The sequence below is a fragment of the Otolemur garnettii genome, unplaced genomic scaffold, assembly GCF_000181295.1.
Source record: "Otolemur garnettii isolate 467f Iridium unplaced genomic scaffold, OtoGar3 scaffold00035, whole genome shotgun sequence".
In the NCBI taxonomy this organism is placed as follows: domain Eukaryota; kingdom Metazoa; phylum Chordata; class Mammalia; order Primates; family Galagidae; genus Otolemur; species Otolemur garnettii.
The window spans coordinates 16,265,079-16,291,600 of NW_003852430.1; the positions used below are offsets into that span (position 1 = coordinate 16,265,079).

The 26,522-nt window shown below is 41.3% G+C and overlaps 1 protein-coding gene, 1 non-coding gene and 1 pseudogene across 6 annotated transcripts in view; 1 reads left to right on the plus strand and 2 right to left on the minus strand.

Annotated features, from left to right (window-relative positions):
* KCNQ5 (potassium voltage-gated channel subfamily Q member 5) overlaps positions 1 to 26,522 on the plus strand; it is a 513,698-nt gene that overhangs the window by 464,646 nt on the left and 22,530 nt on the right. For 4 of the 5 annotated variants that reach the window (XM_003789682.2, XM_003789683.2, XM_012805060.1 and 1 more), the window contains one exon: positions 26,097 to 26,205. The exons of the other annotated variant lie outside the window; for it this stretch is intronic. In XM_003789682.2, coding sequence (XP_003789730.1) covers positions 26,097 to 26,205 — 109 coding nt within the window. The remainder of the gene's footprint in view (positions 1 to 26,096; positions 26,206 to 26,522) is intronic. 5 annotated transcript variants of the gene reach the window in all.
* Positions 14,520 to 14,626, minus strand: LOC111725276. Its single transcript, XR_002773376.1, has one exon. It is a non-coding gene; the product is annotated as a U6 spliceosomal RNA (small nuclear RNA).
* Positions 18,187 to 18,824, minus strand: LOC105886969 (annotated as a pseudogene).

The window sequence follows — 26,522 nt, forward strand, 5'->3', positions numbered from 1 at the left end:
AGGGCCAAGTTTTCCGCCCTTACCCTGGTTTCATCCCTCTTTGACACAGAGAAGAGAGTTGCCCATTGCTTCTTACCTCTCACTGGTCCCCCCCTTCCCTCCCTGTTCACTGTCATCCACACCCTTCTGTGCTGAGAAGTGTGTCCCACCTATTGTTACAAGGTTTGTGTATGCGCTGCACTGTGGGTTATGCACAATTTGGGTAAACTCAACTGCAAGATTACAATTCAACTCAGAAAGTGTTTGAGGGTGGCTGCTCAGGGCAAGCATAATCCAGGGCATGTAGCTGGTGGTGAGTAGACATGACAATTACCACCTCAAGGAACTTGCCATTCCTCTCCGAGTCCTACCACCCCATCCCCAGTCCCCAGTAGAGTATTGACTGGCACTGGGGGAACAAAAAGCATTGTCCTTACTCTTTGGACGTCACTCTTGCCAGAAATAACCTGTGGTTGACCTCTGAAATTTGCACAAAATAAGCGCAAAGTTAACCATTCCACAAATCACAGAATGCAGCCCGTATTTAAGAGAAGCACTTTTCAGCTTCATGGTGATATTTCATTCGTACATCTCAAATTATTTCCTTCAGCGGTACGCTTAGTTGTGTCCTTCACAAAGAGAAACCAATATGACACAATTTTAAAATTATATTTAATCGCTTTCATGGTGTGCTCTACTTGGTAAAGAAGAGAAAAAAGGGGGTTAGGTAAAGGTCAGGATCTTTTTCCTGCGACAGATGGAAAGACAAGTTACCCAGGCTTGGCTCCTGCTACCTGCAGTACGAAACTCTCCTCCATTGTCCCAAATTCCTTTCATAGGGGTTTTATTTTCAATATCTTAAATTCTTATCAGCTTTTCTTCCCTTGCCATCTTTTTCTCCTGTTGCCACACGTAACAACAGTTCCTGGACCCCCACAATATAGAAACTTCAGAGTAGTATTGCTTGGAGAAAATTAATGTCCGTAGCTCCAGTTACCAAGAATCATTTGCACATGAACCCCTTAATTCCCCTCTGGTGAGAGATTTACATCTTTCATTAATCTAATGCAGTAGCAGCTGGCATACCCCATTATTCTGCTGGAATTGGTGACTTGTCATTTCCAAAATTGTTTTGAAACTGTGGTTCCCGTATTTTGTGTTTTGGGTGAAATGTGTCATGACCTCATATATATTTCCTTACACACATATCAGTTATCTGTCACTGCATCACTGGCCCCTCCCCCTCAGGCTCACTGGTTTAAATCAGCAGGCACTTCCTTAGCCCACACGCCTGTTCTGCACTTCCTCTGGCCTTGGCTGGACTCCTCACACTTTTGAAAAGGGCTGCTGTGTTGGCTGGGCCAGCTGGCCTAAGTGAGTCAGTTGGGATTCCTCTTCTCTGCGTGGTGTGGTCACTCACCCTCTAGCAGGCCAGACTGGCTCACGGGGTGGTGGTGGATTCCTAAGGGTAGTGCAAGCAATGCCTGAAGAGCCTCTTGAAGGTCAGCCTCAAACTGTCAGCGGAATGTCCATTGCCTCTTCTTTATTTACTGAGAACCATTTGCAGAACACCGTCTTAAGTCAAGTATCTCAATGGAAAGCCAAGCATCCCGTGTACTCAATACTGGATTGAAACGTGCAGATGAACAACTACAGGCCCACACGAGATAAAAACACAATTAAATGCAAGAGGGGAGGCAGGGAGGAGCTCAGCAAGCTCCAACCTAATGGGTACAACATACAGGTATATGGCACACCTCCTGGGTGAAGGACTGACTCAGTTACAACTTGGACTTTATGACAAATGCAAATGATGAAACCTAATCATACATATCCTAATATTAATCCAAAATTTTAAAAGTGCAAATAATGACAGTCCAAATGCAAGAGGTAGGGAAAGAGATCCCACCTCGTAAGGGGAGAGGAGCTGTAAGTATTTGACCAGTATTTCAATCTACCATCCCAGTCCCAGTCATTTGTAGATTTTTTTGCTTTTACTGTTTTCTTTTACTTTTTTTTTTGAGGCAGAGTCTCACCTTGTCACCATTGGTAGAATGCCATGGTAATATAGCTCACAGCAACCTCAAACTCTTGGGCTCAGGCCATCCTCTTGCCTCAGCTTCCCAAGTAGCTAGAGCTACTGGTTCCCACCATGACATGCTGCTGATGTTTCTATTTTTAGTAGAGATGGGGTCTCACTCTTGTTCAGGCTGGTCTCAGACTCCTGAGTTCAAGCAATCCACTCACCTAAGCCTCCCAGAGTCCTAGGATTAACAGGGGTGAGCCACCACACTGGGCCTCAGTTTTAGTATTTTCAACATGCTGTTGGTTCTATGAAGAAAGTATTTAGTGTCTGATTCATGTTTTTATTTCTCTCTACAGTCTCATATACTTTCAGGGCCTACGAAGGAACGAGGAGGGAGGGAAGTAGCATTGTTAGCACCTCATACATGCCACGCATTGACTACGCATTTTCTATTGGTTCATTTAATACCCACATAGCCATTTTGAGGATAAGAAAATTGAGACTTAGAAAATGTAAAAAACTTGCCCACATACTTCCAACTAAATGATGCAAAGTTGGAGTTTGAAATTGTACTTAGGTCTAATTTCAGAAAATTTGTATGTTCTACCATGCTTGCTACTTAGCATGTTTTATACACGTAGTAATTTATGTTGCTAATGAAATAATGAATGAAACTTGCTACAAATCAGCTATGTTTAGTGTTGGTACAATGATTTGTGTCTTTAGTGAATATAGCGAATCTGTTCAATGCCCCTTTATCATCATAGAGTAGATATTCTACTCTTTCTATCCCTTCATGTGTAGGTTAAAATTATCCACCATTGTTTTCTTTTTAAACAGCATTTATGTTGCTATCTCAGGTTGAGTTAGCCCGAATGATCTTGGGCCTGACACACTGGCATTTTCTAGCAATATCACTGTTAGCCAAATAAGAGTTGAAAGTTGAGGGAAAATGTACCAGATCTCGTGGGAGAACAAATTCCAATTGTCTTTCATAAAATGATATTTGCCGTTTCTCTTAATGTTAACCACTGATTGTGGAGAAATACGTAATCACTACAAATTCTCACGCTTAACCTTGTGCCTGATTGCTAGCTATGTGACTACGACTGAGATAAAGTAAATTATGTGTACGGGAAACATGTAACTGAGACATCCCAAGGTACTCATAGGGAACAGGGTGTCCAGGGCAGTGGCAGAAGTTACTGGCCTGTGACACAAAGCTAGGCATGTGACTGTGACAAAGTTGTAGCCATATGCACAGGAAGGAGTAAGGGGCATGTGCCCTCAGCTGCAAAAGTTGCCATCATATGCACAACTAATTAATCACTTCCCTAGGCAGAGATAGCTAAAGCAGATACCAGTTAGACCAATAAACAGCAGGTGTCAAATAACGAATCATGGGCTCGCCATCAACCCAGGGCACTACCACACTCTGTGACAGTGTCTGGCCCTCCAAGACCCTCAGTTGTAAGGTTGCATTATGCCAAGCATTTCACATCTTCTCTCTGTTGCCCTCACAGACACCTAGAGCTATGCCCCGCAGGGGGTTGCCTCAAGATCTGTCTAGAATTCCCAACAGCTCACAGACACCTAGAGCTATGCCCTGCAGGGGGTCGCCTCAAGATCTATCTAGAATTCCCCAACATATTTGATCCGAATAGTAATGCAGACTTGTGGGTTTGCAGTTTGTAGGGCTGTTATAAAGCATGACTGACTGCTTTGATTATGATCAGATGTCTCTGAATATGGTTCAAAAGAAACAGATCTCTTCCCTATGAAAATAGGATTAAATAAGTTTCTCTCAGTCATATTGATTCAGAATGTCTCCCAGTGATGAAAGTACTGTCTGTCTTAGTGCAGAATGGTAAAAGCAATTCACCACTCTCTGCTGATTTGACCCAGCTCAATTATATCGCTACTGAGTAAGGAGGCTGTCTGAGGAGGGCGCTCTCAGCTGTGGGCAAAAGCTGCCTCAGTGACCTGAGTGTAGTGGCCACTTGGCTTTGCCTGGATTACCCTCATCATTTGGTTTGGATAAAAGTTACAAATGCCTTTTGTAGCAAAACTTTGAAAACTTACAAAAATTGGTTTTAGTAACTATGAGTAAAAGAATGTTTTCTCAGGGCAGCACCAGTGGCTCAGTGGGTGCTGGCCCCGTATACTGAGGGTGGCGGGTTCAAACCCGGCCCCGGCCAAACTGCAACAAAAAAATAGTCGAGCGTTGAGGCAGAGTACCAGGCAAGAGAATCATCTCAGCCCAGGAGTTAGAGATTGCTGTGAGCTGTGATGCCACAGCACTCTACCGAAGGTGATAAAGTGAGACTCTGTCTCTACAAAAAAAAAAAAGAAGAAGAATGTTTTCTCAAAGCTGTGAGTTTTTAAAAAAAAAAATAAAAAGCTGTGAGTTTTGTGTTTTTGTTTTTCATTGAGAAAACTCAGTGCTGTGAGTATGTTAAGTTCTAAGGAATGAGAATGGTGGCAGTGGCTTTGGCAGCTCGGGACTGAGTACAAGTAACATAGACTCCCCATGATCCTTCAGAGGCTCTTCCGGTTCTCCTCCATCCTTCCATCAGCAGTCTCAGTCCATTTTCGGAGGAACATTGGTGTTACAGCAGTGGCATTTAATAAGGAACTTGATACTTTACAGAAACTCTTCGTGGACAAGATTAGAGAATACAGATCTAAGCAACAGGCAGCTGGAGGACCTGCTGATGCTGGCCCAGAGTATCAGCAAGACCTGGACAGGGAGCTTTTTAAACTTAAGCAAATAAATGTATGGTAAAGCAGACATGAATACTTTCCCTGCCTTCAAATTTGAAGCCATCGAGAAACTCCAGGCCTGAAGAAATAAAGTAAAATTAATTTGGCAGTTTGCCATGGATTAGTTGTACAACTGATCAGAAGTTTCAGAACAGACATAACATTTTACAGCTCTCAAGTATTGTTTTAATTCTGATTCCAAATAAATTATTGGGTGGCGTTGAATGTTAAAAAAAAAGTTCTCAAGGAATATTTTATGAATTATAGATCTTATTATTTTATATTATTACAAATTATAATTATTAATTTGTATGATTTATATATTATTTTATATTATATTTACAATAAATTATAATTTATAATAAAATAAGTATAGGGCAGTGCCTGTGGCTCAAAGGAACAGGGCACCAGCCCCGTATACCAGGTTCAAACCCGGCCCCGGCCAAAAACTGCAAGAAAAAAATAAACAAATAAAATAAGCATAAATCATCAGATACTGTGCATGGTTTTGGAGTAAAACAGAACTTGTTCCAAATCCTGATTTCCCCACTAGGTTAAGATGAGACAAGCCACTTTACCTCACTGCACTTCACTTTATTTCTCTCTCTTTCCTCTCTCTCTCTCTCTCCTCTGCAACGTAGCAGGAATGATACGTACCCCGCAGTGTTGTGTGAGTGGTAATGAGACACAGGGAGACACAGTGTATATGAAATTCTTCTACTGCCCAACACAGAATAGGTGTTTGATATAGTGCAGGTATTATTTAATTCATTCATGCTAATTTCTTCATTAATTTTTCAGAAGTTCAAGTCCTGGACTTTGTTAATTGCACATTTTCATCTTCTACTTCTTTTTTTTTTTTCATCTTCTACTTCTTGATGGCAATTCCTATGGTGAATGGAAGCTTAAAAGTTATATGCCTGTGCAAACTGTACTCTTTTATTCCTTAGAGGGAGTTTTAAACGTCCTCACATTGAATAATTCCTATAATCACAGAAAGAATGAAGTTATCTCTGTCCGGCCCCACGATATTACCATTTGTCAGGGATCATTGCCTTTGTTGAAAATGGCAGAAATGTTTCAGTCACTCCGGGAAAGTGACTTCCTATGTAACAGCACACTGCGTGACACATGATAGTTGCTTAGAAAGTAATTATTTTGAATGAATAATGAAGAGATGATGAACAAATAAATGATTTAATACTTATTCAACAGACAGTGAAATAAACTTTAGTAATAAAAATCGCCTTGGGTTCTAAAAAACCCACACACAAGATTCATCACTAGAGGCACAGGGTGATATAATGAAAAGTGGTTTTGCCGACCCACTCGATGCCAAGGTATTCAACAAGTGGGCATTTGAGTGATTGTTAAGAAGAGAGTGAAACTATTGCTTTCCAGTTGCAATAATTTTTTTTTTTTTTTTTTTTTTTGAGACAGAGCCTCAAGCTTTCCCCTGGGTAGAGTGCCATGGCATCACAGCTCACAGCAACCTCCAACTTCTGGGCTCAAGCGAGTCTCTTGCCTCCGCCTCCCAAGTAGCTGGGACCACAGGCGCCCGCCACAACGCCCGGCCATTTTTTGGTTGCAGCCATCATTGTTGTTTGGCGGGTCCGGGCTGGGGATTCGAACCCACCACCTTGGGTGTACGTGGCTGGCGCCCCAGCCGGTTGAGCTATAGGCGCCGAGCCCAGTTGCAATAATTTTTAAAGACACAAAAACATATTCTAGTGTCCCCATTTAAATAGTGTGTATAACATATACAATTAAAAAGAAGAAGGAAAACAAAATTTGTTATTTTTTTTCTTTTTACCTTGTCGGCACTTACTGAACCATTATTATGGTGTAGTCAGCAATTTTAGCAGCAGACGCCATATTAATTGTCTTTGAAAACTCTCCTGCTTCGTATCATCACTCAAAAAAGAGAGACTCCTTTTAATTAAGTGTCAGGAACTATTCCACGAAATTTTGCCAGCTTTTCTGCTAGCCAGTGAGTAAGGTTAAATTGGCAATCCTTAATAGAGAATCTTAGAGAAATTCATATCATAATTAACATAATTTAGGATGCTGAGGATGCATAAATTATCTACTCAGGGCAAGTGGGGTCTCTGATTGTTAAAGAGAAAATATTCAAGTGCAGTAGCATCTTATGTAAGAGAGCCTCTCTTAGTGTGAATTACATTATGTGAATTACTATTAATTTTTAATATTGCTAATTAGCAACTCTGAGAACAAACGGTAAAAATCAAGTTTTCTAGATCACAGGACTATGGGTTGGTAGTTTGGTAAGCACAGTTAGATTACTATTTTGATCGAATCTCCCAGCAGCCTAGCTCACTGTGGGTGCAGGCACTGTGCACAGTATGTTTTGCCTGCCATGGGAATAACCAACCACGTACCAAAAATTCAGAATGAAAGTTGAGATAAAAAACTTTCAGGATGTCACCAAGAATATAGTTTTTTGAGTGATAAGGAGATGGTGTTCTATTTCTGATGTGACTGTAGAAAGGTACATAACTTAAAAGGTAAAATAACGAGCGTGCCTCTCATTCTCTCCGAATTTATTCCGACTGGCTGTCGAACCTGCCAGTGTTCCCTTATGCTTTAGGACTTGTGTCGAGAAGCCAAAGTGCAAATGTGCCGTGCTCAGCACCTTGCAGGGAAGATGTGAAAAGAGGGCAAGCAACAAACCTCAGGACAAATCATTCTTTCTTTTTGTCTTTCATGTCAAAGAGCAGTGAATGATTTTTTAAAACATCTTAGGTAGAATTAGCAATGAAGTCAGTAAAGAAAACACATTGAAAAGGAAATATGAGGGACGCGCACCAGCCGGGGAAGGCTGTGTCTCCTGTGCTTTTCAAGCTCTGGTGAAATGTCATGAATGACCAACAGTTATGGTTATGATGAGCATGAAATAGGGTGCGATGAAAAGTTGCGAGATGAGATGGGGAGGTCTGGTGCAACGTGGGATGGGGCAGGACAGACTAATAGGGAATACCTGGAATGCATTACAAGTTAGTAAGAGCCAGTATAATTTTTGGAGCCTTTTAGGTTTCTTTCCAAGGGTTTTTGTCTTACCAAATATATATACCTAGTTTTAAAAGTCAAGTAATAAAGTTAAACTCAAAATAAATCATGAACTTAAATATAAGGCATAAGAAAAACAACAAAAATTTTTTAAAAAATTGGGGGGATCTTGAGCTAAGCAAAAAGTTCTTAAGACTCAATACTAGAAGCATTATCCATAAAAGGAAACTTGCTAAAGTGGACCTCATCCAAATTAAAACCTTTTGCTGTGCTAAGAAGATGCAAAGACAGACTGCAAACAGAGAAAATATGTACAAATGACTTCTGACAAAAGACTAGTACCTAGAATAGATAAAGAAAACTCCACAGAAAAAACAGCTAAATTAGAAGAGAGGCAGCAAATATGAATAGATTTCACTGAAGAAGATACACGGGTGGCAAATAAGTGCATGAAAAGATGTTTAATTTCACTGGCCATTGAGGAACAGTGAAATAAGATTACAGGAGATGTCACTACATGTTTATCAGAGAGGCTGAAGTTTTGAAAGATAATACCACAAAGTGCTGGGGAAGGCTCAGAGGAGCTGGATCACATACACACTGCAGGTGGGAATGTGGAATAGCAGAGTGTTTCTGGAAAACAGTTTGATGGTTTCTTAGAAAACTAAACATGCAGCTGCTACATGACCAAGTCATTATATTTTTGGACATTTATCCCAGAGAAATGTATGTTCATATAAAACTATATGTGCCTGGACATACAAGCTTTATTCATAATAGCCAAAAACTGGAAACAAACCAGGTGTCCTTGAGCAGGTGAATGGTTAGACAAACTCTGGTGCGGATGTGCCCTTGAATACTACTCAGCAGGGCAGGGCGAGAGAGTGAGAGAACTATGGGGACACACAACCACTTGGATGAGTCTTGAGGGAATTATAATAAGTTAAAAAGATATCAGTCCCAAAAGGTCATAGACTATATTAATCCATTTATATAACATTCTTGAAATGGCAAAATTATAGAAAAGCAGTTCCAATTAGTGGCTGCCAGGAATCATTGTAGGGGGGGAGAAATGGACAGGGTGTGGTTCCACAAGGGCAACACGGGGGCTTCATGTGGTGATGGGAGGGACTGTGCCGATGTCGGGCCTGGCTGTGACGTTGCACCACTGAGGTGCACAGTATCTCTGTACAATGTCTCACAACCACAAGAATCTACAAGTACCTCAAAATGGAAAGTTCCATTAAGAGCTCCAGTGGTACAATGGGTTAGCGCCTGGTACTTATATGAAAGTTCAGTTCAAAATAATGAACAACTTAGAAATCAAACAATAAAAGTCCTTTAGAAAAGAATATGATGGTTTTCTTCCTCAACTCTCCCATTCCATCTCGAGGCCGTCTTTCTAGAAGTGATTATTTCCTATATTTTGACCTGATTTTTTTTTTGATACTTATATATCTCCATGTTTTTTCCAATAACATGTGCCTACTGCTAACTTCTGATTAATCAGTTTTGAACATTATTTACTTCCGTTTCTATTTACTTCCTAGCTGGTAATGAAGATTTAGCTCCTTTTTCACTGTTTTCCTTCTGCAGACTCCCCCATCCTTCCAATGTAAGTTACTGAAGTTTTTTTGTTTGTTTGTTTTTGTTTTTGTTTTTGCCGGGGCTGGATTTTTTTTTTTTTTTTGAGACGGAGCCTCAAGCTATCCCCCTGGGTAGAGTGCCATGGCATCACACTCACAGCAACCTCCAACTCCTGGGCTCAAGCGAGTCTCCTGCCTCAGCCTCCCAAGTAGCTGGGACCACAGGCGCCTGCCACAACGTCCGGCCATTTTTTGGTTGCAGCCATCATTGTTGTTTGGCGGGCCCGGGCTGGGGATTCGAACCCACCACCTTAGGTGTATGTGGCTGGCACCTTAGCCGCTTGAGCCACAGGCGCCGAGCCCCAGGGCTGGATTTGAACCCACCAACTCCAGCATATGGGGCCAGCACCCTACCCTTTTGAGCCACAGGCACCGCCCAGTTACTAAAGTTTTTTGACCCCAGAATGTAATGTCTACATTATGCCTATGTATTGTTTGCACTTCAGTTGTTTTACTTTTGCATTTCCTACAATAAATAAATACCTTGTTTATTGTTCTTTTCATAATTCTTTCCACATCTTCCAATAATCTCTCAGAATTTTCTGCAAGATCAGTTGCATCATCTGGGCAGCTCCTGTGGCTCAATGGAGTAGGGCACTAGCCCCATATGCCAGAGGTGGTGGGTTCAAAACCCAGCCCTGGCCAAAAACAGCAAAAAAAAAAGATCAGTTGCATCAGGTATCCAGGCAATTCCATTGTGACTTTTCTTTTTCTTTTTTTTTTTAATTGAATGGTAACTATGTACATTAATGCACTTCTGGGGTACAGTGTGGGGTTTTGCACACAATCCAAAACACTTCCATCAAACTGGGTAACATAGCCTTCATGTCATTTTCTTAGTTATTGTTTTAAAACGTTCACATTCTACTCTTAGAAAGATTCACTTGTACCCTTGTAAGATCATTGTGACTTTTCTTGGAGAAATACACCCCGGAACCCTTCATACTCTTCATCTGACCCGGCTGCTCTCTCAGCCTTCTGCACAGCCACTGTCTTGAATTCCTCTTCATTTTCTGCTAGATTGGATTCCCAGTCTCCAGGATCTCACGTTTTTGGCCTTCTTTATTTGCCCCATTGTTTCAGAAAGTAAAACTCCAGTATTTTTTTCAGGTAAAATATGGTGTGATGACAGATGATGACAGCTGGCAATGTGCTTTCCCTTGCTTCATACCCATGCTACCTGGACCAAGTCCCTGCCACCTAGAGCACAGGGATTTCCTTTCCCCATCAGCCTGCTGACACCTGGTGTGTTTCTCAGGTCTTCCGTGCCTGTATCCTCCCCTCTCTTGGTTAACGTTTCCGTTTTGATGAAGTACATCCTCTGATGCATTCCCGGCAAATCTTATCCACTGTTCTGTCCTTGTTCCACGTACTTTAAGAGTGCATGGAAAGCAAACTTTTTTAAAGGCTTGTGTATCTGGGGGTCTTTTTTTCTTCCATTGTAGAATATATGATTGTTTCTTTTGTAATTGTCTCCCTTCGTTTTCTCCGTTCTCTTCATGGAAATCTGTTATTTGGAAGTTGAACTAGCAGACTGGCCAGGATTTTCTTAGCTTTCTTCTCTTTGCTCTACCTTCTAGGAGTTTTGGCTGACTTGATCACCCAAACCTCTTACTGAGATTTTTCACTTGTGCTATCATTTCTGAGTTTCTTTACTGCTGTGGTTCCCTAAGTGTCCCTTGGTTTTAGCACCTGTTTCTGTTCCATGGATACAGTATCTAGCCTTATCTCTATGAAAATATTTTCATAGATACTGAGAGTGTTTTCAGATTTCCTTTTCCTTAGTTTCTATTTCCTTCTAGTTGCTTCTGATCTCTATCTTTGTACTGGGAGATTTTCACAAGTATTTAGTAACCTTGGCTGTCCCCTTGTAATAAAATGTGGGAACTACAAAGGTAACTAGGATTCCTGAGCGTATCAACAGAGCTGATCAGCTTTGTTCTTTGCCATAGGTTGATCTGGGTCAGCTGTTTCTTGGGGAGCTTTTGGTGCCAATGTCTTTAGCTCTTGTTTCTCGTGCTAGTCAGATCCCCAGAGAGTGCTGATCCAAACTCATGGAGGGTAAGAGTCTTGCTGCCATTATTATGATGGTGAGTGGTTGGCAGCAGGTTCTCCACATTCAGTCTGTGTATGGTGACTTAACACTCCAACTTGTCCTGGGATTGTACTGGCTTATCTTTTCATGACCTCTCATTCAAAGATTTCTGTCTTCTGCTGAAAAAGAAAAGTACCATCTGCCTAGGGGTCTGGGGCAGATTTCATGTAACCTTCCTTATCTTAGTTACCATCCCCTTTCACCGGGAAGTCCCTAAGGCTGCCAATTCCTGAGCCTTTTGAGTTTCCTAAAGCATAGATCTTGTTGTTTCTTAGCCTCCTCTTCTCTTCCTCTGTTAGTAAATTTGAATGTGTACTAGGAGTATTCATTCTGAGTCCTAAATTTTCTATTCCCTAACAAGAATGTCAGAACATGGGACAGGCACCGTGGCTCACACCTATAATCCTAGCACTCTGGGAGCCTGGGACAGGTGTATTGCCTTGAGCTCACAGGTTTGAGACCAGCCTGAGCAAGAGACCCTGTCTCAAAAATATAGCTGGGCATGACGGTGGGTGCCTTTAGTCCCAGCTACTCAGGAAGCTTAAGCCAAAGAGTTGGAAGTTGCTATAAACTACGATGCCATGGCACTCTACTGAGGGTGACAAATTGACATTCTGTCTCAAATAAATAAATAAATAATAAAAAGAATGTCATAAGACTAAAAAATAAAATAGCCTTTCTGCCCTACCCAGGGAGCTGTCCATAGAGTGCTATTTCAGATTCCTACTATAACTTAAGGAGAAATGTTCGCCACGTCCAGAGCCCTTGATGTCCTGCACATGGAGGAGGAAGATGTCTCAAATTCCTTGCAGCAGGAACTCACGTTAGGTGGCACCAACCCTGACTTACAAAAGGAACAGCACATCTATAAAAGGAAAAGTGGGTAGCACCCGTAGCTCAGTCGGCAGGGAGCCGGCCACATACCCCGAGGCTGGCAGATCTTGTAGGTACTGGAAGAGAAGTCAGACAGCCCCTGAAAGAGCTGAGACCAGTGAGGAATTTCAGGGTGAATGGACAGCTCCAGCTCCTGAGTTTGCTGCTACTCAGCCTGAGGTGGGGCTGGTCTGAAGGCTGCAGGTGCCCCCTGACCTACTCAGCAGGTCCCCACAGAAGACCAGAACTCAACCTGCCACGGAGACTGGTCTGCAGCTCCCCCTGCTCAGGCCACCGAGTGGGAGCAACCACTGGGTGGTCTTGAACTGTTGTTCTTCCACCGGTTCTTTTTTTTTGGTTTTTTGTTTGTTTTTTGAGACAGAGTCTCACTCTGTGGCCCTCGGTAGACTGTCGTGGCATCACAGCTCACAGAAACCTCTTGGGCTTAAGTGATTCTCTTGCCTCAGCCTCACAAGTAGCTGGGACTACAAGTGCCTGCCACAGTGCCTAGCTATTGATTTTTCTATTTTTAGTGGAGACAGGGTCTCGCTCTTGCTCAGGCTGGTGTCAAACTCCAAGCGATCCACCTGCCTCAGCCTCCCAGAGTTCTAGGATTACAGACGTGAGCCAATGGGCCCAGTCCCTCCCACAGGCTCTTAAATAAAATGGAAATAAGGCTGTTGGAAAATAAGCATCAGTTCCAATCAATCAATCAATCAATCAAATAAACAGCAAGCTCAGCTAAACTATGCAATCTCTATCAAATCTCTATCAATCTGTACTCTTCACTTGTGCTAACAACATTTGCTGTATAAATTACATGTACTGTGGTAAAAACACAGAAAATGCAATTACTTGTTCAAAGTACTAAAATTAGCCCTTTAAAATATTTCTTTAAAAGCTCAAAGGATATTTAATTGTGAAACCAATAGATATTATAGATAGGGATACTTAGACTTTTTTCCAATAAAAATAATTTTTTTTCTATTTTTCAGAAATTTTTTTAAAATACTGTATCATGGCTCGGTGCCTGTGGCTCAAGCGGCTAAGGCTCCAGCCACATATACCTAAGGTGGAGGCTTCGAATCCCCAGCCCGGGCCCGCCAAACAACAATGATGGCCACAACCAAAAAAAAAAAAAGGCCAGGTGAAAATACTGTATCATTTTTTTCCTTCAGGCCTAGAAAGAAGAAAAAGCAAAAGAAATTGTATCATTTTAATTCTATAGCCTAGGGAAAAAGTAATTGGAATGCGTTCACACAAACAAATGATTTCGTTACATCATTTTAACACTTAAGTTGGGGCTTTTTCTGTGCCCATCACCTGAATAGTGTTCATTGCACCTGGTTGGCAGGTTTTGGCTTCTCCTTTCCTCCCCCTCGTCCCCCTTCTTGACTTCGTGATCATTAGATCCCTTTGTGCCTGTGTGTGCCCATCGGTTAGCTCCCAGTAATTGGAGAGTGTATGTATTGTTTGTCTTTCCACTCCTGGCATACTTTACTCAGGATAATGGTGTCCAGTCCCATGCAAGTTGCTACAAAAGACATTATTTCATGCCTTTTTCTGGCTGAGGAATAGTCTGTGGTATAGAGAGTGCCACATTTTGTTAATCCACTCACAAATTGATGGGCACTGGGCTGGATGCCACATGTTTGCACTGTGAATTGAGCTGCAGTAAACATTCAAATGCAGGTGTCTTTTTGATACAATGACTTATTTTCCTTTGCATGGTTACCCAGTACTGGGGTTGCTTGGGTCACATGGTAAGTCTACATTTATTTCTTTGAAGAATCTCCATACTGTTTTTCATGGAGGTTGTACTAATTTGCAGTCCCACCAACAGCATTAGAAGCATTCCTTTCTCTCTGCATCTGCACCAGCATCTATTTTTTATTTTTACTTTTTAATAATGGTTATTATGACTTGTGGTTTTAATTTGCATTTCCCTGATGATTAACAATGTTGAACATATATATGTTTGTTGGCCTTCTGTCTACATTCTTTTGGAAAACTTCTGTTCATGGCTTTCACCCACTTTTTTTAATTATTATTAAATCATAGCTGTGTACATTAATGCAATCATGGAGTACAGTGTAGTATTTTCATATAAAAAGGGATGAAATGCTTCACAAATTTGCATGTCATCCTTGCACAGGGGCCATGCTAATCTTCTCTATATCATTCCAATTTTAGTATATATGCTACCAAAGTGAACACTTTTTGATAAGGTTGTTTGAGGGTTTTTTTGATTTTTTGTTTGTTTTTTTCTTGCTGATTTGTTTGAGTTCTTTGTAGATTCAGATGTTTAGCCCTTTATCAGATGTATAGTTTGGGAATATTTTCTCTTATTCTGTAGCTTGTCTATTCACTCTATTGATTACTGATAACTTAATCAAGTCTCATTTATTTATTTTTATTGTTGCTCTATTTGCCCTTGGGATCTTAGTCATAAATTCTTTGCTTAGGCCAATGTCTAGAAGAGTTTTCTCTATATTTTTTTCTAGAATTTTTATGATTTTGTGCCTTATATTTAAATCTTTCATCTATCCTAAATCAAATTTTGTATATAAAGGTTCTGTTTCATTCTTCTGCGTGTGGCTACTTAGTTTTCCTAGCACTCATTGAACAGGGCTTCCTTTCCCCAGTGGATGCTGTGTCTGCTTTCTCAAAGACGAGTTGGTTGCAGGTAGGTGTTAGGTCTGGGTTCTCTGATCCATTCCATTGGTCTGGGTCTCTACCTCTATCAATACCAAGCTGTTTTGGTTTGAAGTCTGATAGGTGATGCCTCCAGATTTGTTCTTTTTGCTTAAGATTGCTTTGGCTATTTGGGCTCTTTTTTGGTTCCAAATGAAGCATTGAATTATTTTTGTTTAAATCTGTGAAATACAACATTAGTATTTTGATGTCAGTTGTGTTGGATCTGTAAATCACTGGTTTTCTAACTCTTAATAAGAATTCATTTGTAAGCTCTTTACTCCAAATCTTCTAAACTTTAGAACAGAGTAAGCAATGACTGAAATTTCACAATTTGTTCCTACACTACCAACAATATAAAATAGTGGGATAAAGGTCATATTTGGAAAAGGACAAAAAAGTAATACATCCAAAAGTGACAGATAGGATAACATTATATCTTTTTTTTTTTTTTTTGAGACAGAGCCTCAAGCTGTCCCCCTGGGTAGAGTGCTATGTTATCACAGCTCACAGCAACCTCCAATGCCTGGGCTCAAGCGAGCTTCTGCCTCTGCCTCCCAAGTAGCTGGGACCACAGGTGCCCACCACAATGCCTGGTTATTTTTTTTTGGTTGCAGCCATCATTGTTGCTTGGCGGGCCCGGGCTGGATTTGAACCCACCACCTTAGGTGTATGTGGCTGGCACCTTAGCCACTTGAGCCACAGGTGCCGAGCCGATAACATTATATCTTGCCATTATATATTTACATTTCCATTAGTGTTACATTGTTCTTAAAGAGAAAAAGAAGTCTGGATTGCCTCCTTTGTTATATTAATGTGGATAATATAGGTAACTAGAGAGAGAAAGAGAGAGATTTCTCTTGCTTTCTGTACCAATGTTAAAATTCTTCCATTATTTACTAATTATAAACTTATAAACTCAAGAATTTAAAGTGGGCCTAAGCTTCTAAACCTTCTACATGTCATCCCCTGTGCTTAGGATAACTTAAAATAAAATTAGTTGCTAGATCACAAAATAAAGTTATAGTTTTCAAAATGGTACAAAAGTTACATGTATGCTGAAATGTAAATAGTAATGTTCTAATTACTGATATTCTCCCCCATTTGGGGGTGCCCCTTGCTGTTGTTGGTGCCCTCTGCACGTTATAATCCATCCAGTGCAAATTCAGCCCCCAGAGATTTCCCACCAAACAAATAGGAAAGGAAAGGAAGATGAACAAGGGTGTGTAGACAGTCCCCTTCAGAGAGTGTCCACAGTCCCCTTTAGGGAGGATCCAGTGGTGATGATGTTTAAACAGCACTTGGAGAAACCATAATCATTTCACGTGGCCAGGATATGGGATGGAAAGGCCATGGTAAGATGAGACTGAACAGGGGTTCTGAGCTTTCAGAACAGAGTTTCCCCATGTGGCAATCTGAGATGCTTAACTTTCAGTCTGTAGTGAGAAACTGATTTTGACATTAAACATCAGTTCATGCAGAAGAGACTGGAAGGGGATGTGCCAAAATTTAATAGGATTTTCCTGAGAGTAAATTTTTTCCTCATTCTTTATGATTTAATTTAAAATTCAGAGTTTAAAAGTTTGTACAATGAGCACGTATTACTATTACTATGAAAGAAAAATAAAGTTAAAAACTATTTGTAAGGAGAAATATCTAGAATAATATTATAATTGTATTTATTTATTTGTTTATATTCTGGAGTATTGTTCTGGATTCCTTATTAGTACCTTAAAGACCTAGTTGTGGGCTCAGTGCCTGTGGCTTAAGTGGCTCAGGCACCAGCCACATACACCTAAGGTGGTGGGTTCAAATCCAGCCTGGGCCACCAAAACAACAATGACGGCTGCAACCAAAAAATAGCCGGGCGTTGTGGCGGGCGCCTGTGGTCCCAGCTACTTGGGAGGCTCAGGCAGGAGACTCACTTGAGACCAGGAGTTGGAGGTTGCTATGAGCTGTGATGCCACAGCACTCTACTCAGGGGGACAGCTTGAGGCTCTGTCTCAAAAAAAAAAAGACCTGGTTGTCTCTTGGTGACTTAGCAGCACCAAGCATAGAACAGGAAAAAGGCCCTAGCCACCGACTTAGCTAAATGAAATTGTGCTGCTGCATCAGGGTCCAAGTGGTTACTCTAAACTCTAGTTGAATTAAAGGGATTGTTTTGGATTAGCACATGTCTGAAATGGAACCTCTAAATTTAGAATGATATTTGAGGTGTTGAGAAATGATAGCAGAGGTTACAGTGATGGAGGGGTAACTAATTGAAATATAACTAGCATCAGAAGGAAGGAACCCCTGGAAAATATATTACTACTTCATGACAGGATGTAATAAAATAGTTATCACCACCATTAATAGTAGCCATCATAATGTGTGTTCCCCATAGCATCGTGAGATAGAATCACTACAGGCTTCATTTAAATTCCCAAAATAAAAAGGTATTGTGGATCTTTAGCTCTCACACTTACACTGTAAGAAACATTTCCCAGTAGCAGTTGCCTTTAACTTTTAGAACTTTGGGAGACTTTTTTTTTCTTTACTCTAATTGATTTTCTATTTTTCAAATACTCTAAATCAAAGAGCATGGAAAAACTCTTAAATTCCTTAAGGAATTTTAAGGAAATACAAATAATGTATAATTTCTTGTAGTAGTGCAGCGAATTTCAACTTTACAGAATCTCTTCTAACTTGTTTTCTTTTCACATATTATTATACATAGTAACAATCAACATAAGTATTTAGTTTTACCTTTTAATTTGATTATATATTATGAAACATTTTCATATTATTACGTACTTTTAATAGTTATCTATTTTATAGCTATATAGTATACTTCCATTGTCAAGTTAAATAATTTATTATAACTTACACTCTCCTACTTTAAAACTTTGGCTATTGAAAATACCACCAGGACAGGGCTATCTAAAGACACATTCGGTAGTGTGTTAACTATACAAAGACACTGTACAGGTTAAAAACGAACCTTACACGGCCTTACATTTCAATTTCTTTTTAAAAGGAGTGAGTTGTGTACAGGGGGATTAAATGCTTTGTAGACAAGAAAAAACTGCGCTAGAACCAACTTATTCATTATCTCCTCCATCTTCATCTCCTTTCTCTTCCTCCTCCTCTTGCTCCTCTTCATCCTCTTCATCTTCCTCCTCTTCCTTCTTTTTCTTGCTTTTTTCAGCCTTGACCCCTCCCTTTTTCACTGCCTCAGGCTTTCCTTTAGCTCGGTCTGCAGCAATATCCTTTTTGTATTTTTCCTTCAGCTTTGCAGCCTTCTTTTCATCAGGCTGCCTGTCACCCGCAGCAGTGTTACTCCACATCTCTCCCAGCTTCTTTGCAACATCACCAATGGACAGGCCGGGATGTTCTCCTTTGAGTTTTGGGCGATACTCAGAACAGAACAAGAAAAAGGCTGAAGGAGGCCTCTTAGCTGCATTGGGATCCTTGAACTTCTTTTTAGTCTCCCCTTTAGGAGGGATATAGGTTTTCCTTTCTCTTTCATAACGGCCTTGTCTGCCTTTGCCATATCTTCACATTTTCCTTTCTCTTTAGCAGACATGGTCTTCCACCTCTCTGAGCACTTCTTAGAAAACTCTGAGAGGTTGACGGAAGCATCTGGGTGCTTCCTCTTGTGCTCCTCCAGACAAGTTTGCACAAAGAATGCAGACGATGACATTTTGCCTCTCGGCTTCTTAGGATCACCTTTGCCCATGTTTAGGTACTTTTCCTCAGCAGGGCACAGAGTCGCCCAGTGCCCGTCCGGCTCTCATTTGCCCGGGTACTGTCTCTGTGGGCCATCTATTGCCCCACTCTTGAGAAGGACACTACCATTCCTCCACAGATAAAGTAAACGTTTTCTGCTAGATTTTTGGACAAACGATTTTATTTTGATCTATGAAGATGTAAGCTGCTTGTGTGTAAAAGCAGTAGTGACTCATTTAAAAGAGAAAGAGTGCCAAAGCCTGAAGACGGTGGGAGTTTAGAAAACCGCAGGTAGAAGGTAATAACTGGAATTCCGAGGCCTTCGCTTAAACCTAAGCATTTGAGATTACTGTGAGCGGTGACGCCACAGCACTCTACCCAGGGCGACAGTTTGAAAAAAAAAAAACACGCAGGGTGGTGCCTGTGGCTGAGTGGGTAGGGTGCTGACCCCATATACTGAGGGTGGTGGGTTGGAGCCTGGCCCCAACCAAACTGCAACAACAAAAATAGCCGGGCATTGTTGCAGGTGCCTGTAGTCCCAACTACTTGGGAGGCTGAGGCAAGAGAATCACCTAAGCCCAAGAGCTGGAGATTGCTGTGAGCTGTGATGCCACAACACTCTACCAAGGGCAACAGAGTAAGACTCTGTCTCTTAAAAAAAAAAAAAAAAAAAAAAACCCACACAAGAGAAAAGCACAATTAACTCAAGTGGGAAGGGGAAGAAGGAGAGGGATTTGTGTGCTGTCCCCTCAGAGGCACAATGTAAGGATATATGACGCACCTTCGGGGTGAGGAGCACAAGTATAACTTGGATGCTACCTAAAAATGCAAACAATGTAAAAATAAAATAATAAAATAAATGAGTTTGAGGGAAAAAAAGTTACATTTCCTATTCATTTGCTCTAACCAAACCTATCACCCAAAAAAAATCAGGAGTGGGTGTTTAATTTATGCCTTGAACAATCAAGTTGTAAAATCCTATAATAAAACTGCATAGGCTGAGTCTCTTATGGGGGTACAGGATGTGGGAATGAGAGGTGCAGCATTAGACTGGGAGCTGTCTTGTAATCATTTGGGATGTTTCCAGTTTCATTTACAGTCAGTTGTAAACATTATGGTTTCAATATTTTTTTTGTTTTTATTAAATCATAACTTTGTACATTGATGCATTTATGGGGCTCAATGTACTGATTTGATATACAATGTGAAACGCTTAATTGAATTAAGTAACACATCCATCACAATTATATTCTTTTCTTAATAGTTTTGAAATGTACCATTGCATCATGCACATCAGGTAAGGTCCCCCCAAATACTCTCTCCTCCCATCTCCCCCAGCCCCTCCTCTCTCTCTCCTCTTCCCTTCTACTTTCAGGACCATAGTTATGTTTTACCTTTCATATGAGTGTGTAGGTGATTATATATTGATTTCATAGTAGTATTGAGTACATTGGATATTTTTTTCCATTCTTGAGATACTTTACTAAGAAGAACATGTTCCAGTTCCATCCAGGTAAACCAAAAAATGTGAAGTCTTTTTATGGCTGCATAGCGTTCCATGGTATACATATACCACAATTGGTTAACCCATTCATGGGTCCGTGGGCACTTGGTCTGTTTTCATGTCTTGCTGATTATGAATTGGGCTGCTATAAACATTCTGGTGCATATGTCTTTGTTGTAAAATAATTTTTGATCATCTGGGTATATACCTAGTAGGGGAATTACAGGATCGAATGGTAGGTCTACTTTTAGTTCCTTGAGTATTCTCCAAACTTCTTTTCAAAAAGGTCGTATTAGCTTGCATTCCCACCAGCAGTGTAGAAGTATTCCCTTCTCTCTGCATCCATGCCAACATCTGTAGTTTTGGGATTTTGTGACATGGGCTAATCTTACTGGAGTTAGAAAAGTGGTTTTTATTTGCATTTCTCTGATCATTAAGGATGATGAACTTTTTTTTTTTTTTTTTTTTTTTTTCCGGGGCTGGGTTTGAACCCATCACCTCCGACATATGGGGCCAGCACCCTACTCCTTTGAGCCACAGGTGCTGCCCCAGGATGATGAACATTTTTTCATGTATTTGTAGGCTATGCACCTGTCTTCATCAGAGAAGCTTCTGTTCAAGTCTCTTGCCCACATAGAAATGGGGTTATTTGTTCCTTTCTTATTGATTAGTTTGAGTTCTCTGTGGATTCTAGTTATCAGACCTTTGTTGGAAGCAGAACCTGCAAAAATCTTCTCCCATTCTGAAGGTTGTCTGTTGCTTTACTTACTGTGCTCTTGGCTGTGCAAAAGCTTTTAGCTTTTTAGTTTGATCAGATCCCAATAATGGATTTTTGGTGTTGCTTTAATTGCCCGGGGTCGGGGGGGGATCTTCCTCATAAAATATTCTCCCAAGCTGATTTCTTCAAGTGTTTTCTCTGCATTCTTTTCTAGTACTTTTATTATTTCACGTCATAAGTTTAAATCTTTTATGCAGTGAGAATCAATTTTTGTTAATGGTGAAAGGTAGGGATCCAATTTCAATCTTCTACAGGTCACCAGCCTGTTCACCGAGCACCATTTGTTAAATAGGAAGTCTTTCCCCCACTGGATATTTTTGATAGGCTCATCAAAGATCAAATGACGATAAGAAGCTGGATTTATCTCTTGGTTCTCTATTCTGTTTGATAAATCTACTTCTCTGTTTTTGTGCCAGTACCATGCTGTTTTGATCACTATAGGTTTATAGTACAGCCTAAAGTCTGGTAACATGATACCTCCTGATTTGTTTTTATTTCTGAGTAATGTATTTGCTATTTGAGATTTTTTTCTGATTCCATATAAAATGAAGCACTATTTTTTTCAAGCTTTTAAAAGTATGACAATGGTGCTTTAATAGGGATTGCATTAAATCTGTAGATTGCTTTGGGTAGTATGGAAATTTTAACAACGTTGATTCTTCCCAGCCATGATCATGGTATGTTTTTCCATTCGTTGATATCTTTGGCTATTTCTTTTCTCAAAGTTTCATAGTTCTCTTTATAGAGATCTTTCATGTCCTTTGTTAGGTCAATTCCCAGATATTTACTTTTGTGCTTACTGTGACAATACACACCTGCTGAAAGAAGTTTTCCATTCACCTCACAATTAAAGGGCCCTGTATTTTGTGCTGTTTAATTGTTCAAGCAGAGGCATTATGAACATAGGCATTGCAGGGTCTGTCTGGTAATCACCAGGGTTCACATGAGGGAAAGCTGTTGCACACCTGTATTTTAGAGAACAGCATAAAACACTGTTGTGAATTCTTTGCTGAGAATCCTGATAAAGTGTGCTATTTGATATTTCCTTTGCAGGGGGCTAACATCTGGGCATCTCACAGCTCCCTCAGCCACCCAAGCTGTATATGAGTCCCCTGCTGCACCTGACCTCCCCCATAACTCCCACACACCCTCCTCAAAGTTCCAGGGTCTGTGTATTTCCAAGGCTCCTTTGAGTGTGGACTGGCTCTGCACGTGGCCTTAGTGACATCCTGCTCCAAATCAGATCCTCTCTCCATGTTGTGGCATCTACATATGGCAGGTGCACACAGCTCTGTGAAGGAAAATGTGGTGCAAGAGGAGGGAACCCAGATGCCAGCAAGAGAGGAAAGAGGGGCATTTATGGAAGGGGACATTTGGGATCAAGCAGCTCCAGTGTCCAACTGCCTGGGTTTAAATTTTGGTTCTGTCACTTACTCTCCATGTGTCTTTGGGCAAGTTTCTTGGCCTTCTGTGCTTCACTTGCTGTAAAACAACAGGGAATAACAACACATACCTCATTGGGGGGGGGGTAGCAATTAAAGTTCTTGACACATAATTAGACTTCTCTAAAAAGCTTTTATTACTATTATTATTATCCTGGAGCAAAGAATTGGAAACCAGGAAGAAAAGTTTTCCCAACTGCCATAACAAATTATCACAAATTGGGTGCCTGGAAACAATGGAAATTTGTTGTCCCAAAGCTCAGGAGTCCAGAAGTCTGATATGAAAGTGTCACTGTGATTGCTTTCTTCTGGAGGGCCTGAGGGAGAAACCAGCCCATGCCTCTCTCCTGGCCTCTGGTGATTTCCAACAGTCCTTGGCTTAGAGAGGCACCACCAGTCTCCACTTCCATCATTTCTGTGTCCCTGTCTTCACCTTTTCAGTCTTGTACAAAGACACCTTCCTTGCCTTTAGGGCCATCCTAATCTGTATGATCTCATCTCCAACCTTCTCTTAACTGCAAGAGCTTTATTCCAAATAAGTTCATATTCTGATGTTCCAGCTGGACATAAATGTGAGGTGACAATGTTCATCCCACTGCAGCAACTAAGAGCAAGTTGGGTTCACATCAGAAGAAACCTCCAACATTCCTGGAAGAATGTCATCTAACCTCAGGCAAGATGTTTGTGGACTAAAAGGGCTGTCACGTGGGTGGTCAACAGAGCAAAATGGGTCAGCTGCCCTGGAGACCATCACTGAATTCAAACCAACTTTCAAACATGGAATTAACAATACTCACATTCAAAGAGTGACAAACTTCAGACTTCCCTGGAGAAAAGCTGAATATTCTCAGAGACAGGCTGTACACATCAGGCAACAGCTTGTAGTAAACTCTTTGCCCTGTCTCCTGCGACATATAACATTTAACCCTGACCTGATTCCAACACTGAGTAATGCAATGTACATGGCATGGGCTTGGGAGCCTCAAGGAACTGGATTTTAATATCATGCTCTGCAATTGCCTAGCTCCACTGACCGACCACCTTAGTGGCCTCAGACAAGACACTTACCTTCTCCAAGCTTCCATTCTACATGTCAAAACCACACATAATACCACCAACAACTTGTAGAATTCTCTAAGGATGCGAATCAATACCTGCAGAAGCTTCACCCAAGGGCCTGGCATCAATTTCAGTGAGTGGTTGCTGTTTATCTTAAGCTGTTTGCACTGCTGTAACAGATTGCCCGAGACTGGACAATTGGTCAAGAATTAGAATTTATTTCTCACAAGTCTGGAGGCTGAAAATCCAAAGCGAAGGCACCTCAGGTTCAATGTCTGACAACAGCCCAGTCTCTGCTTCCAGGTTGGGGCCTTGATGCTGCTTACTCCAGAGGGGGCAGACATTGTGTCCTCACATGGCAGAAGGGCCTCACTCCTTCTCTCCAGCCCTTGTATAAAGTTGTTAATTCCATTCATGAGGGCTCCATCCTCATGAATTAATCACCTCTTAGAGTCCCCACCTCTTGATACTATCACATTGGCGATTAATTTTCAACATACCAATTTGGGGAGACAAATTCAGACAATGGCAGCACGATTATCATTATTGAGAGGTAGTAGTTTCATATCTCCCCCTTACTTGAGGGCGAGAAGGTCAAACGGACCCTGAAGTAGAGCTGAGAAGACCTTTCATCTCGCATCTCCTCATCCCTTCCCCCACCTTCTCCACCCAGCACAAAGCAAACGGGGTAAACACACCGGAAATATTAGCTGCACATAAGCGAATGAATCTCCAACAGTCTTTCAGGATTCTGACCCCAACCAGGATAGCCCATGACAAAGTCTCTCACTTTCCCGACTTAGCAAGTGGACACCACGCAGAGCCAAGGCAACGCAATGAAGCACTCGCCCTCTGGGGCTGTCAACACTGAGAAGCTTGGGCCATATGAAAACGGCATTTGGGAGCAACATAACTCATCTTTTTTGAGAGCATTTTTATCATTTTTATTACTAAAGTAATACATGTTCCTTGGGGAAATTTTAGAAAATATAAACAGGAAAAGATAATGAAGGCTGGGCATAGTGGCTCACACCTGTAATCCTAGCACTCCAGGAGGCTAAGGTGGGTAGATTGCTTCAGCTCAGGAGTTCCAGACCAGTAAGAATAAGACCCCGTTTCTCCTAAAAATAGAAAATACTAGCTAGGTGTTGTGGTGGGCACCTGTAGTCCCAGCTACTTGGGAGGCTATGGCAAGAGGATTTCTTGAACCCAAGAGTTTGAGGTTGCTGTGAGCTGTGATGTCACAGCACTCAGGGCAAGGAAGTAAGACTACCTCAAAAAAAAAAAAAAAAGAAAAGAAAAACAATTAAATCCTTCTTAATTTCAGATATATATGTGTAGACATTTTTCTTTAACAATATACTGAGACATTTTCTCAGTCATTAGTCTTCAACATTTTTTTTTTTTAGACAGAGCTTGAGGCTGTCCCCCTGGGTAGAGTGTCGTGGCATCACAGCTCACAGCAACCTCCAACTCCTGGGCTCAAGTGAGTCTCCTGCCTCCACCTCCCAAGTAGCTGAGACCACAGCTACTGGGTCCACCACAACGCCTGGCTATTTTTCGGTTGCAGCCGTCATTGTTGTTTGGTGGGCCTGGGCTGGATTTGAACCCACCACCTTAGGTGTATGTGGCTGGAGGCTTAGCCACTTGAGCCACAGGTGCTGAGCCTTCAACATTATTTTTTAAAACCTCCTAATATTCCATTATACAAACTATCCAATATTCACTGAACCCATCCCCCCATCATAGGAATTTTAACTTGCTTTCAATTAGACACAATCAAATGAATTTATTCCTTGAAATTTTATAATTTCTTAATAATTTGATATTTATTTACTATAACCCTTCTTCCTTCTCCAAACATTGCAATTAACCTAAAAGTAAATTCACTCAGTTTAGAAGGAACTGATTTTCTTATCCAGTCTGGAAATCAGCTTTCATCTTTGGCTGTATCTTCCTAAGCAAGCTCTCTTTTTGGCCATCTGCATCCAGTGGCTAATAAGTAGTCAGCATTCTGGAGCCTGACTGCTTAGCTCACTTGTTCAGGGCATAGGGGTAATGGGGTCAATGTCATGTGATGCAAACTTGATATATACAGCCCAGTTAGTTACGTGTCCAAAGACTATTTCCTGAGCCCTGCACAGCTGTCATTTAAATGCGGGCTGTCAGTTTCCAAGGAACAGGGCCAAAGAGCAGAAAAGAGGTGAACGAACACAAATCTGTCACCACTATTGCAAAGACAAAGTGTCAAGAGTGGCATCTTCCTCGTGGAAAACAGCTCAGAAAAGCATTCAAGTTAAATGACACAAAAGTGGTGACGTTATAGGAAAAGGAGAAAGACTGATATTAGGAAAACAACTGGCCGGCTGCCTTATACATGTCTTAGTGTACAAACTTAGTCTGTGGTAATCCCGCCATTCCTGCGGGAGACAAATTCAGCGACATGTTCCAAACTGCTGGTGGTGGTGGTGTTACCTAACCGGCAATTCTCTCTTGCAGCTGACACTGCACTTGGCACTGACGACGTGTATGATGAAAAAGGATGCCAGTGTGATGTATCAGTGGAAGACCTCACTCCACCACTTAAAACTGTCATCCGGGCTATCAGGTTGGTGAACATCTTGAACAAAATGGCTGAGAGCCATACCTCTGCTTATTTGAGTCACTGTGCTGCTAAGTTCTTTTTTCGGCAGGTAAATACAGAACAACCGCTTGCCCTTTTCCCATGCCTCCCCTTGCCTACTACATGGTGAAATGCCTTTTAATATAAAACTCTGCTGTGGCTTGGCGCCTGTGGCTCAAGTGGCTAAGGCGCCAGCCACATACACCTGAGGTGGCCGGTTCGAATCCAGCCCGGACCCGCCAAACAACAATGGTGGCTGCAACCAAAAAATAGCCGGGCGTTGTGGCGGGCGCCTGTGGTCC